Source organism: Bubalus kerabau, chromosome 7, assembly GCF_029407905.1.
Source record: "Bubalus kerabau isolate K-KA32 ecotype Philippines breed swamp buffalo chromosome 7, PCC_UOA_SB_1v2, whole genome shotgun sequence".
NCBI lineage: Eukaryota > Metazoa > Chordata > Mammalia > Artiodactyla > Bovidae > Bubalus > Bubalus kerabau.
Window position 1 is genome coordinate 101,624,177 of NC_073630.1, and position 15,009 is coordinate 101,639,185.

Sequence of the window (15,009 nt, forward strand, 5' to 3'; positions counted from 1 at the left end):
ATTCTGGTGTGCAGCAGTTGGTGTGTGTGTGCTCCGTCGTGTTTGACCACCAGGTTACTCTGTCCAAGGGATTTTCCAGGCAAGAATACTGGAATGGGTTGCCATTTCTTTCTCTAGGGGATATTCCTAACCCAGGAATCGAAGCTGTGTCTCTTGTGTCTCCTGCATCGGCAGGCAGATTCTTTACCAACTATGCCACCTGGCCATGCCATGTGCGGCAATCCTTGGGGTTGCACAGAGTCAGACACGACTTGAGCAACTGAACAAAAACAAAGATGGATTCGCAGGAGAAAAGTATACAGCTTTTTATTGTTACATGGACTCGGGAGCTTTCACAGAAAAAATGAAGACCCCCCCCTCCACAGTCTAAATGGATAAATAACAAGGTCCGACTGTATAGCACAGGGAGCTATATCCAATCACCTGGGATAGACATGATGGAAAAGATATTTAAAAAAGAACATATATGTGTGTGGCTGTCACTATACTGTACAATGGAGATCCGCACATTGAAAATCAACTATACTTCCATAAATAAATTTAAAACAAGACCCCCAAAATGGTTGGGTCTAAGTGGTCATATACCAGGTTGAACTAATTTCCCTGGTGGCTCAGATGGTAAAGAAGTCGCCTGTAATGCAGGAGACCTGAGTTCGATCCCTGGGTTGTGAAGATACCTTGGAGGAGGGCATGGCAACCCACTCCAGTATTCTTGCCTGGAAAATCCCCATGGACAGAGGAGCCTGGGCGGGCTACGGTCCATGGGGTTACAAAGAGTCAGACACAACTGAGCAACTCAGCACAGCACTAGGTTGAACAGGGAGTAGTAACTGTGAAAAGGTAACTAAAATATATGGGGCTGCTCAAGGAAGATAAGGGCTATTTGAACAAGGTTTGTCTGTACTGATTTCTCTTGGCACCTTCTCCCTGTCTGTGGAGATAAGAACATTTCTTTCCTCTTGGTACAGAGAGGGCGTCTTGCACACTGGAGTTTTGTCTTCTGCTTTTAGGAAGGAAAAAGGAAGTCAGGGCGCCTTCTTGCATTTGCTGTTTTTAAAGTATCTCTAACTCAAAATAATCTTATGTCAAACTAGCTTGTTTGGGCATATTCTAGTAGCTTTTACCATCCAGCTGCTGCTGCAGCTAAGTCGCTTCAGTCGTGTCTGACTCTGTGCGACCCCATAGACGGCAGCCCATCAGGCTCCCCCGTCCCTGTGATTCTCCAGGCAAGAACACTGGAGTGGGTTGCCGTTTCCTTCTCCAATGCATGAAAGTGAAAACTGAAAGTGAAGTCGCTCAGTCGTGTCCGACTCCTTGCGACCCCATGGACTGCAGCCCACCAGGCCCCTCCATCCATGAGATTCTCCAGGCAAGAGTACTGGAGTGGGGTGCCATTGCCTTCTCCATAGTTAGTAGCAAAACAAGAACTGGAAGTTGGTCCTCCTCACTTCTGGTCTGTGGTTATTTGCACATCTCAGTTTCCTCCTCACTACCCAGGGTGACTGTTTCCTTGGTGGTCTAGGAAGCACCAGGCCCTATTCTTGAGGCCTCTGGGTTTTCTCTGATACATAGTATCACTCTTATTTTGTGGATGAGGGCTCAGGTTCAGAGCGGCTCTGTGGATTAGTGAATGGCAACTTCATGTTTGTGTGTGCTAAGTTGCTTCAGTCTTGCCCTACTCTTCCTGACAGAGTTAATAACACTGTATCCAACCAGTCCATCCTAAAGGAAATCAGTCCTGAATATTCATTGGAAGGACTGATACTGAAGCTGAAACTCCAATACTTTGGCCACCTGATGGAAAGAGCTGACTCATTTGAAAAGACCCTGATGCTGGGAAAGATTGAAGGCGGGAGGAGAAAGGGATGATGGAGGATGAGATGGTTGGATGGCATCACCGACTCAACGGACATGGGTTTGGGTAAACTCCGGGAGTAGGTGATGGACAGGGAGGCCTGGCATGCTGGAGTCCATGGGGGTCACAAAGAGTCGGACACGACTGAGCAACTGAACTGACTGATTGTATATTTGAAAGTTTGGGAGATCTTTAAAATTCTCATCACAAGAAATAAATTATTTAACTATGTGTGGTAATGGTTGTTAACTAGACTTACTATGGTGGTCATTCTGCAGTACATAAAAATATCAAATCACAGTGTTCTACACCTGAAACTAATATAATGTTATATGTCAGTTTCATTTCAGTTGGGGGAAAAAAGTGAATTCAAGCTCAGGTTTCTGAAAGTGAAAGTCTTAGTCTCTCAGTTGTGTCTGACTCTTTGCAACTCCATGGCTTGTAGTCTGCTGGGCTCCTCTTTCCATGGAATTCTCCAGCAAGAATACAGGAGTGGGTTGTCATTTCCTTCTCCAGGGGATCTTCCCGACCCAAGGATCGAACCTGGGTCTCCTGCATTACAGGCAGATTCTTTACCCTCTAAGCCACTAGGGAATCCCACTTTCTGGTCTCTGAGTCCAGTGTTATTTCTACTACTCTACTAAGCTGGAGTCTTTGGCAGTACTCTTTTATTATTTTTCATGGGTTATACTTATTTTTACTGCTTCACTATATGTTGGGAATAAATGAGACACATACACTTTTTTATTTTTACTGAGAACATTCTTTCCTTTTGGCCTCAGCAGTTCTTGGTGGGGGACAGGGGAGGGGAGAAGGGGAGGGTGGGATGAATTGGGAGAGTCGAACTGACAGATATACACTGTTGCTGCTGCTGCTGCTAAGTCGCTTCAGTCGTGTCCGACTCTGTGTGACCCCATAGATGGCAGCCCACCAGGCTCCTCTGTCCCTGGGATTCTTCAGGCAAGAACACTGGAGTGGGTTGCCAATTCCTTCTCTAATATATATACTACCATGTGTAAAGTAGATAGCTAGTGGGAAGCTTCTGTATAGCATGGGGAACTCAGCTTGGTGCTCTATGATGACCAGAAGGGTGGGATGGGGGTAGGTGGGAGGGAGATTTAAGAGGGAGGGGCTATATGTACACATATAACTGATTTACTTCATAGTACAGCAGAAACTAATGCAATGTTGTAAAGCAATTATCCTCTAATAAAAAAAAAATAAAATGTGTAATTTGGGGTTGATTAAAAAAGAAAAAAAAAAATTGCAGTCCTTATTTCATTCCTGGGTAAAGATGTGGCACCCAGGACTTCCCCAGGGGTCCAGCAGGTAAGACTTCTCGATTCCAATACAGGGGCTCCGGTTCAATCCCTGGTTGGGGAACTAAGAAAGATCCCACATTCCATGAAGCACAACCAAAATAGATTAAAAAAAAAAAAACCCAAAAACGTGGCGCTCAAGTTCGGAGGAGTGTAAATCCAGAGCTTCTGGATTTACTTGGATTAGCTGTGAAACAGCCTCCTTTCGTGAGAAGATTACAAAGATTCCAAGTGTAATCTTTCCTATTAATAGACAAGCAAATAAGTTTAGTACTTTGAGGGGTCAAAAGTTCACAGAAATACAGCCAATCAGGGTCATTTTAGTTCAGGTAGATATAGATTCGTCTTGGACTATATCTACACTCTACCAACACTGCATTCAAGGTCTTAGCAACATATCCTTAGGGTACGAAGCAGCTGAACAATGCCTCGTTAGAGTCCTTAGGAATGAAATCCAGTCTGGCCCCCACCGAGGGCTGGCCTCCCACTCAACTGCATGCAGCCTAGGACGTTGACAGCTGATGGCCAGGGCACTGCTTTGGGGCAAAAGATGGGCAGAGAGTGAGGGGCATGGCATGGGGCAGAGCTGAGATGCAGGGCTGAAGTGAGAGTTGAGTCCATCTGCCCACCTCGGCAGGGCTGTGGGGAGGAAGGGATGCTTCATGATGTTTTGACGACATGTAGGAGTTGGGTTCCCACGTGTCAGCTCGAAGCAGTACAAGCAGAGGTCCCCAAACTCTGGGATCTAATGCCTGATGACCTGAGGTAGAGCTGATGCAATAAAGTGCACAATAATTGTAATGCATTTGAATCATTCCGAAACCACCCCCCCAAAACACACACCCCCCAAGTCTGTGAAAAAACTGTCTTTCACAAAACCAGTCCCTGGTGCCAAAGGTTGGGGACTGCTGCTCTACAGTCCAAATAAAACCTGCTGATTTTCCCTCTGGTTATGCGTAAGACTGATGGGATAGGAGAGGTCCCGTCTTAGGGGCTGTTGTTAGCCCAGAGCCCGAATCAAATGTGCATTATGTGGTCATCACAAAGCATAAAGCACCCTTGAGGGACATTCAAACTGGGTTTAAGTATCAGGTCAGGAACACCAACGAATTCATAATCATTTATTGTGAATCACTCATAGTTTACACATTATTAATGGCAAAAATAACACCGTTAAACACCTGCTGGATGAAGAACTTTATTATGACAATTCCCTACCAGCGTCACTTCTTTTCAAAAATGTAAATTTAAATCCTACATCTTCCCTATCTTTGCAGCACTATCTTCGAAGTGCTCTGATGCCAAACTATAAGGCTCTCTTTTGCTCTAACATCTAACACAAAGGGCACGCTGTCCCATTAATTCGACATGCTCTTTACAAGGCAACTTAACACACAAATTTTTTTAAAATCCAGAGGCTACATAATGATCACTTTATGTCTTGCTGCAAAATCAATGAAGGCCGCATGCAGGTGAAACATTTGTAGACACTGAGTTCTAGATAACTGTTGGTTATTCAGATCTGATGACCTGGTGTGGAAAATTAATATGCTTATTTAGCAGGAGTAGGTAAAGTACATGCACCAGTGGCTAGGATCAATTAGAATATAAATTAGGTGTCTAAACATTTAAATGAGAGCTTCCTTTGAGCTTCGTTTGATGTCTGGCACTTCTGAGTTCTACACCTTAAAATGACAATAGCAAAGAGAATAAAATCAAACACTTCAAACAGGCACTGATTATAGGGTCAGCTGGACGGACAGCTCAGGACACAAAACTTAGCTGAGCAGTGAACAGACCCCTTGAAGCAAAGAAAGCGGAACATTAACAAGCTGGAAACGGGGCAAAAAAATAAGAGAGCCATTTCCTGTATTCTCATTTTTTAACATTTTCAATTTTCTTACTTTAAAACAAGAACACACACACAATAATTACAAAGCAGAAACGTTCTTTCCTTACTACTTAGACCCTCTCTTTTGTCTTCCACCCTGCCTCTCTGCTCCTTCAGATAGTCTGTTTAAAAATAAGGTTGGGTTTAAAACAGAAAACAAAGGCTCTCCTGAATCACACTGAAAGAATATGAAATTCCTTCATCCTGTCAGGGTTAACATCACGTACAAGTACAAGCACATGACGATGTATGTTTGAATGACATGTTGTAGCTATAGCGATTAAATCACATGTCCGCGTTCTAGTGTTAAAGCATAGTTACACTGACTTTTAAAAAATTCTTTTCATTGATAGTTTATATCTTGACATTATTTTGAGACCAACGAAAAAAATCCCCAAACTGCGTGGATTCTGTTCTCTCCCCAGCTTGCGCCCCCTCCCACGATCCAATGAACAAGAGAAGTTCATTGCAGTAGTAACAAAGGCCAGGAACGGAGGCGTGTTGACAGCGGGTGCAGGTGGAGGATCCAGAGTCAGGCGCTTCCGTCTCCAGTCCGGGCTTTCCGGGCTTCGATCATCTGCTTGGTTGCCCGTTTGCGGTCAGTGGCTAGCCCCAGCCAACACATGAAGTCAATGAACCAGGTGGTTGGGTTGAAATTTAAGCCAAATTCACTCGCAGAGTAGTCAAAGGGAAAGGTGTGATGGTAGTTATGGAAACCTTCACCTGGAAGACAAAGTAGGCTTGAAATAACACTATCGGCACCTCTCTGCAGAGGTTTTAAACGCCACGAGATTGCAAGACCCTGTGTTAGTCTCCATGGGGTACAAAAAACTTACAGAAGGTCCCCTATATACAAACCTGCAAAGATGTGTGGTATGCCATCTGTTGTACTGTGCATGCATTTCAAGGTACTGGACTGTAAGATTAGAGATGCTTTATTTTTTGTTTGCTTTTTATGTATGTATTATCTATGTGAAAAGTATTAGAGACCTATTACAGTTCAGTATTATATAGCCAATTGTGTTAGATGCCTACCTAGGCTAACTTTGTTGGACTTCTGAACAAACCAGACTTCCAAACTTGCTCTCAGAATAGAACGTGTTTGTATGTAGGGGACTTACTGTACTTGCCGTCTGCCCTTAGGCAGCATTCACTGAATTGGCTAGACAAACGATAGGAACAGAAAAATAACAATAAAGTTATCAGCATAAAGTCTCAAGATGAATTTTCCCTGTGAACTGGTGACATGCTCCCATGACTTTAGAGCTGTACTTCGGAAGCTAAACGCCGAATGGCTGATAACAGATCATCATTTTGATGTATGTTCATGAAAGAAAAATAGCCTCTGTCGACTGAAGGGATTAAAGGAAGACTTCTTGGGAAAGCTCGGAAGAGATAAATGATAATCGTTCCCATAAGTAAGTGAATTAAGGAGTTGGATCTTTAAATATCCAAAATCTGCCTATATATTATTCTTCCCTTCGCAGTGAGTGACTTTTCCTCCCTTACTGCCCCTCCCCTGGGGTGTTTTCAGGGAGGAGTCTCACACATTTTTTCATTTTTCTCTAACAGCTGTATTGAGATGTAATTCACCACACAATTCACCCATTTAAAGTATCCAAGTTAATGGCTCTCAGTATATTCGCAGAGTTGTGCAGGCATCCCCACAAGGATCTTTACAACGTTTTCACTACGTAAAAAGAAACCCCACTCCCCAAGGATGGATGGATGTTGAGCCCCATCCATCCCCCCATCCTTCCAGTCCTACTTTCTTCCTCTGTGATGGTTAATTTTGCATGTTAACCTGACTGGCCAAGGGGTGCGCAGATTAACCCTTATTTCTAGGTGTCTGTGAAGGTGTTTCTGGATGAGATTAGCATTTGAAGCAGTGGAGTCAGTAAAGTAGACGGTCCTCCATGTGAGTTGGCATCAGCTGGTCCCTTAAGAAGTCCCTGGAGAAGGAAATGGCAATCCACTCCAGTATTATTGCCTGGAAAATCCCATGGCAGAGGAGCTTGGTAGGCTATAGTCCATGGTGTAGCAAAAAGTCGGACACGACTGAGCGAATTCACTTTTTTTCAGTCCCTTAAGGGCCTGGAGGAGGAATTGCCCCCTGTTTTCCAGACACACTGATTGAATGTCTATTTCATCTTCTCCTACCCTCAGACTGGGATCTGCATCATCAGCTCCCCTAGTTCTCAGGCCTTTGTACTCAGATTTAATTATACCACTGGCTTTCCAGGGTCTCCCGCATGCAGATGGCAGATGGTGGGACTCAGCCTCCGTAATCTCACCAGCCAGTTCCTCATCATAAATCTCTCCTCCTTCCCCTGCCCTGTTCCCGTAAATACACACAGAAACAGAATACGTCTATCTACCTTTATATAGATTTAGAAATCCTACTGTTTCTATATGGATATACATTGGGTTGGCCAAAAAGTTCAGTCAGGTTTCCGTATGATCTTACAGAATATACCCAATATATAGGTAGAGAGAGACTTATTATAAGCAATATTTTATATATATATATATATAATTGCATATATATATATTCCAGTATCCTTGCCTGAGAAATTCCACAGACAGAGGAGCTAAGAGTTGGAGACAATTTAGCAACTAAACTACCGTGTGTGTGTGTGTGTGTGTGTGTGTATATATATATATATATATATATATATATATATATATATATATATATATATATATAAATCTCTGACTCTTTGTGACCCCAGGACCATAGCCCGCCAGGCTCCTCTGTCCATGGGATTTCCCAGGCAAGGATACTGGAGTGGTTTGCCATTTTCTTCTCATACACACACACACACACACACACACACACACACATACTGTCACAAAGAGTCGGACTTGACTGAGCAACTTTCACGTTCACTTTTCTGGAGAACCTTTACTAATACAGTCTCCAGAGATTGGCTTATTCTGAACATTTTATGTAAATGAAATCAAATAATATGCAGTCTTTTGCGACTAGCTTCTTTCACTCAGTATACTGTTTTCAAGGTTGTAGCACGTATCAGTACTTCATCTGTTTTTATTGCTGAAGAGTATTCCATGGTATGGGATATATATACCACATTGCATTCATCCATTCATCAGGTGAGTGACATCTGGTGTATTTCTACTTTATAGCTATTATGAATAATGCTGCTATGAACACTCATATACAAGTTTTTATGCGGACATACACTGTCTTTTCTCTACGGTATAAATCTAGCAGTGGAGTTGCTGTATCCTATAGTAACTATTTTTAACCATTTGAGGAACCACCAGATTCCTCCTTTACTTCTTAAGTGGTTACTGGTCATCATACAGTTCTTCTATTGACCACATTTGGAAGATTCTGCTGTACGATGAGTCCATCAGATGGATCAGTCTGTGGTCTGCGATTTTCTTTTTAATTTAGGTTTTTTCAATCCTGCCCCTCCACCCTCATCATTCTTGGACTAGAATTCTAGAGTTTCCCCCTATTTTTCAGAAACAGGCACTGTTCAAAGAACTGTGAACATATTCCCCGGTCTCCCATATGGCTGATGTAATAAGAGTCTTCTAATGACCTTTATCAGGAAAGCTGACTGAGAGTTCAGTGTAGACCTTGAGAGCCTTCAAGCCAACACCCAGTTTTTCAGGACCTGTGTCATAGCCACATTCCTTGGTTTCCTGGCCCACATCCCCTACGGAAGGTGGTAACAGATGCATGGTGCCCACTCTTGTCCACTCTGAGAGTCACCACTGGATATGGCTTCCCTCACCACAATTCTTATTAAAGACAAAGAGTGAGATGAAGAGAAAACAATAGGAGGGATCAGGAAGCTCACACTTTTCTCTCTGCTTATGAAGTTATTCCCAAAGCTAAATCTGGTGTTTATTCAACTTACATTGCTCTTGTCAACACAAGATCCCTAGGGTCTGAATGGGTGACCCTTACACCATGATGGCAGAAATTCATTGTAGAGTGATGCAGAGACTGTTTATACTTAACAGCAGGAAACTTCCTTCCTGGGTTTGGTCTCGAGCTCAAGCTCAGCTTATACAGAAGCCCAAGATGCTTCTATCAAGACATAGCTGTGAGGCAATGGCAACCCACTCCAGTACTCTTGCCTGGAAAATCCCATGGACGGAGGGGCCTGGTAGGCTGCAGTCCATGGGGTCGCTAGGAGTCGGATACGACTGAGAGACTTCACTTTCAGTTTTCACTTTCATGCATTGGAGAAGGAAATGGCAACCCACTCCAGTGTTCTTGCCTGGAGAATCCCAGGGACGGGGAGCCTGGTGGGCTGCCGTCTATGGGGTCGCACAGAGTCGGACACGACTGAAGCGACTTAGCAGCAGCAGCAGCAGTCGCTCAATCATGTCCAACTCTTTGCAACCCCATGGTCTGCAGCCCACTTGGCTCCTCTGTCCATGGGGATTCTCCAGGCAAGAATATTGGAGTGGTTTGCCATGCCCTCTTCCAGAGGATCTTCCCAACCCAGGGACTGAACCCAGATCTCCTTCATTGCAGGCGGATCCTTTACAAACTGAGCCACCAGAGAAGCCCAAGAATGCTAGAGTGGGTAGCCTACCCCTTCTCCAGGGGATCTCCCCAATCCAGGAATCGAACCTGGGTCTCCTGCATTGCAGGCGGATTCTTTACCAGCTGAGCTACCAGGGAGGTTCTGATAACATTTATTAATCACTTATTGTGTGCCAATCACAGGGCTGAATTCTTCAAAGGGTTTTAATGCTTATAATCTTCACATCACTCAGCTAGCTGCTACGATTAACCCTACTTTAAAATGAGGATGGAAGTGCACAGAAGGGACCAGTTACTTGCCTAAGACCATTAGGCTAGTAAGGAAAACAGCATCCCTGAAGGCTTGTTTCCTGCTAAGCACTGCTGCAAACATTAGGTAACCTAACCCTCTGGTGACCCCGGGCGAAGGTCAACGCTACTCTTATCCCCACTTTACAGATGAGAACCCAAGGTGGGGAGGAGCCAGATAATTTGCCCAGAGATTGAGCAGAGGAACCAAGCCTCAACTAAGCCTGTCAGACTGACTCTTAACCATTCTGCGGTCCCATGAGATTGTCAAGGTCCCGTTTCTCTCCATCCCTCTGTTTGAGGGCCTTTTTAAATGGTCAGCCAAGTGTTGGACAGCTGAGGCTAAGAGTGGTCAGGCAGTTTGAGAGTGACATCAACTGCTACTCCTCCTTTAGTAGGGAAATGGCTAGCGTAAAAATAAATAGCTGCTAATTACTGATTACCTACTATGTGCCAGGCACCATACTAAGCAGATGATATATAGTATCTTATTTAATTCTTGTAACACCCTTGAAAGTGTGAGTCCCTCAGTCGGATCTGACTCTTTGCGACCCCATGCACTGTAGCCCCCCCAAGCTCCTCTGTCTACGGGGATTCTCTAGGCAAGAACACTGGAGTGGGTTGCTATTTCCTTCCTTCTCCAGGACATCTTCCCAACCCAGGGATCAAACCCGTAACACCCTTATGAAGCAGGTATTCCTGTTTCCATTTCACAAATAATAAAGCTGTAAACCAGAGAGTAAGAGGCTTGTCCACGAGCCAGGATTCTAATGCCAAAGCCCAAGTTCATTCCAGTCCTCTCCACTCCCTTGCCTCCCTTGCCACGTGCCACAAACCCCCCAAGAAGCCAAGAAGGTCTGAACACCCACTGTCCCCAGGGGTTCCCACCCGACACTCACCAATGGCACCCAGGGTGACGAGTGGGTTCTGCCGAGGACTGATGTGCTTGTCATAGGGCCGGTTTCCGTACATGTGGGCGACGCTGTTGACCAGCCAGGTGACGTTGAGTGAGATGGTGTAGCGGAGGATGGAGGCCAGGAAGTAGGAGTTCCACAGGCTCTCTCCCCAGATGTACCAGGGCACCAGCGTGGGGACTACGAAGCACATGAGCACCACGGTGATCTTGTAGTACCTGGAAAGAGGAGGATGTCACGCTGCCACGGGGCACCTGTTAATGGTGGTGGTGGGGGAGTGAGCAAGCTGCAGGGGGAGTCAGGAATGATGCCAGGCTCTTGGAGCCTGTTGTGTGTCTCTGTATGGGGGTCACAAACCCATCCACCTACCAGGGCTAGGCAGGTAACACCAACTTGAGAATTAGGGCAGGCAGAAGTTATAGGAAGTGGTAGGACCTGCTGCAAACTTCAGAATTTCAAGTATTAAACAATCAGTACAGGTGAAACCCAAGCATCTCAGAGCTACGTGTGTCCTACAAGCCACAGTTTGATGGCTTCTATTTCTTTCACCAGTCGGTCAACCCGACAAACAGTTGTTTTTTTTTAACCATAATTTCAAGAAATATCCAATATTCTTTGAATACTTTGCAGGCATGTGAATCTGTTTTAATGTAGCTTGGGAAAAAGGTAAACAACCCTTCCTTAAATGTTCTTGAAAGGTTGTTGAATGAAAAAAAAAACGCCAGGATTCTTGGCCCCCAGAGGAGAATTCAATCTGGGGCCAGAGATGAGGCTTGATCGCTCAGAGCTTTTGTGTAATAAGGTTTTATTAAAGTATAAAGGAGATAGAGAAAGCTTCTGACATAGGCATCAGAAGGCGGCAGAAAGAGTACCCCACTGCTAGTCTTCAGCTGGATGTTATACAGTCACTAGCCGTCTGTTAATGAAAGAAAGGAATGTCTTAAAACTCAGAATGGCACCAGGCCCCTCAGCCATAAGATGCATTTTGGGATAATCTTGGCACCAAATGGTTCATCCTGGGCCATAAAATGATTAACTTGAATCTTGAAGAAGGGCAGATCACTATACAAATAGTTTCGTTTACATAGATTAGGGGAACAATATCTGAATATAACATACTGGTTTGTCAAGTAGGTTCTGAGCCAAGAGGCGGAACCGACTTGAACACAGAGTTTGGGGTAAATGCATAGTACATTAGCATAGCTTAAGATAAACATCTCCATAAGAAAAAGGCATTGGTTAACTCAAGGCTTGAGAATAGTTAACTTCAGGTGAAACCAGGTGTCATTATGGCAACACAGTATTTTAAGAGAAATAGAGAAAAAGAGAAAAAGAGAAAGTCTTTTTAAATTTGTATAGAGAAGGAAAAAATATCGCTAGTTTGTTTCCTCCTGCCGCTTAAGAGAGAGAAAAATGTCTGACACTTGCAGGCTATTTCCTCCTTTAGGAGACCCCTGGCCTTCCTGCCTGTTACCCTCTCACTCTCTGTCCATCCGCAATTACGTTCCAAACCAGCATAAAAATAAACAAATATATGAACAAGCATGGCCACGTATAAAGCAAAGATTAAAAATAAACCATCAATAGTTTGCTTGCTGGACTTGTGTACCCAGCAAGTGTTTCCTGAGCGCCTCCTGTATACCAGGCCCCAAGGGCTAGTGGTACCAAGACAAATTTGACAAGAGTCCCTGCTCCGGTCGTGTGAAACCTTTGGCTGTGTGGCACAGGCTCTTAGCAGGGACATGAAGGGGCTGTGAAATGAAAATGTTCAAAGCTGCCTGTTCCAGAACTTCCCTGGAGGTCCAGTGGTTAAGACTCCACGCTTCCACTGCAGGGGCCACAGGTTCGATCCTTGGTCAAGGAACTAAGATCCCACAGGCTGTGCAGTTTGGCTAAAAAATAAACCAACCCCTGCCCCACTCCAAAACAACAAAACAAAACAAAGCTGCCTGGTCACAGCTGTTTTCTCCTCGGTTTTCCTTCGGCTGACCCAGCTCATGGGAGGCCTCCGTCAAAAGGCGCATGTATGAACCAGGATGGGCGCAGCTTGAGGAAATGAGATGTGGGAGGTGGAAGAAATCTGACCTGAGTCCAGGTCTGACTCTTCACGGAGAACAAGCCTGTCTTTGTTCTTCCAGTCTTTGTGTACACAGTGAGATGGTTCTCCAAACAGAGCGTGAGGCAAGGGCTTGTATGTGGGTAGTTCATTTGGGGAAGTGACCTCGAGTAACAGGAGTGGGCAGCTGGGAAGAGGGAAATGAAACGAGGGAAGAGTCAAGCTGTGGGGTGCCCACTGCTGCGGGACCTCCCTGGGACACATGATAGCTCAGAATTCTCTCTAGGAATGAAAAGGGGACTATTTTCTCATTGGCTCCAGTTCCTCTTTGGTCAAGGGGTCTACGTGGGATGTCAGCTCTCTCACACTTCCAGGTTTGCTTGGGTCTGAATGGCTGAGTGTAGTCACGGGCATCTCAGGTGGGGGTGGCACAGAAGCCAGGGCAGGAAGTAGGCAGTATGGCTGGGCACGTTGCTGGTGAGTTACACTTGCGTCGCAGGTAGCTGCAGAAGTGAAAAGGTGGGCTGGGAGTGTGAGGTGGGCACAAGAGGTGTCCAACACAAGCAGGAATTACAATACCACATGGGGTTCTTGTGAGGAACAAATACTAATGCCAGCATGGGGAGCTCAGCTCGGGGGTCTGTGATGACCTGGAGGGGTGGGATGGGAGTGAGATGGGAGGGAGGTTCAAGAGGGAGGGGATATATGTGTACACATAGCTGATTCACTTTGCTGTATAGCAGATACCAACACAACATTGTAAGGCAATTATACTCCAATTTAAAAAACACTAATACCTAATGGATGCTATGTGCTTACTATGTGCCGTGGCTATTCTGAGACCCATCCACGTACGGGGTCATTTAATTCTGACAAAAATTTTGGAGGAGGGGACCAGTAGTATCCTCATTTTACAGATGGGAAAATTGAACCTTTTACAGGTTATAGTTGGGTCAAGGTCACAAGGCTAATAAGTAGTAGGACCAAGATTCAAATCCAGGCAGAACCATTTCAGAGACCATCAGGCTATTCTGCTTTGCAAATAAAATCATGTAGGTTTTGCAGATTGCTAACTGCACGTAAGGGTCAGTTCTCACATAATTATCACCGTTTTTATTGGGCAACATATTAATCCATCAGGGTTCCCACGTGGTGCTAGTGGTAAAGAACCCACCTGCCAGTGCAGATAGACATAAGAGAGAGGGGTTCGATCCCTAGGTCAAGAAGATCCCCTGGAGGAGGGCATGGCAGCCCACTCCAGTATTCTTGCCTAGAGAATCCCATGGACAGAGGAGCCTGGCGGGTTGCAGTCCATAGGGTTGTAGAGTTGGATGTGACTGAAGAGATTAGCATGCACATTATCCTATCAGCACCCATTTCGGCATAAGATATGACTGCATTTTAGGGGAAGGAGGGTGCCTGGGAGGTCAGATGAGTGGCTGTAGTTGGAGGGGCAAAGACAACACACAGTGAAGAAGAGACTGCTGTCTGAGCCTGGGCTCCCAGAGTCCGATGCAGAAGGCTTTTGGGGAGATGCTTGAAGCGAGGAAGGCAGGGTGGGCCCGGGGAGAAGCTCACGCACAGTGAGCCTTGGCAGATCCCGTGGAGCCGGGCGACTCTTTTAGAGCTCTTTTCCTGGGGGAAACGTACCGCTGCATCATCCAGCCCCTGGCCTCAGGGTGCCTCCTGAGCTGGGTGAACCTGCGCACAAGGGCAACACCCCAGAAAGGACAGCAGCTGGGTGGGAGCATCCGCCGAAGAGGGGATCTGCAAGAAGCACGCAGGCTGTGGCCAAGGGTCCTGGCAGCTTGTGGAGGGTGTGTGAGGAGGCAGGGGCTCTGACGGGAAGCCCAGAGACGATGGTCTGCAGTGGCTGCTCATCTTGGGTGCCTCTGGGGAGGACAGGAAGCAGCTGAATGTTGTCTGCAGGGCATCCTGCAACTCGGGTGGTTCCTTCCGTCCCTCTACTCTGGGTTACAATCCAGTACCTCTGAAAGGAGCTTCTTGAAGTCCTGTTCTTTTTTATTTTTATTTATTTATTTATTTAATTTTATTTTATTTTTAAACTTTACATAATTGTATTAGTTTTGCCAAATATCAAAATGAATCCACCACAGGTATACATGTGTTCATGCAGTTTCTTCCTTCCTTTCTT

The 15,009-nt window shown here is 45.3% G+C and overlaps 1 protein-coding gene across 1 annotated transcript in view; it reads right to left on the reverse strand.

Moving 5' to 3' along the window:
* Positions 1-4,294: 4,294 nt before the first annotated feature.
* Positions 4,295-15,009, reverse strand: part of SCD5 (stearoyl-CoA desaturase 5) — a 176,072-nt gene continuing 165,357 nt past the window's right edge. The window contains exons 4-5 of the mRNA XM_055588927.1: positions 10,784-11,016; positions 4,295-5,788 (exon numbers count right to left, since the gene is read on the reverse strand). Of these exons, the coding sequence (XP_055444902.1) occupies positions 5,598-5,788; positions 10,784-11,016 (424 nt within the window). The 3' untranslated portion in view covers positions 4,295-5,597. The remainder of the gene's footprint in view (positions 5,789-10,783; positions 11,017-15,009) is intronic.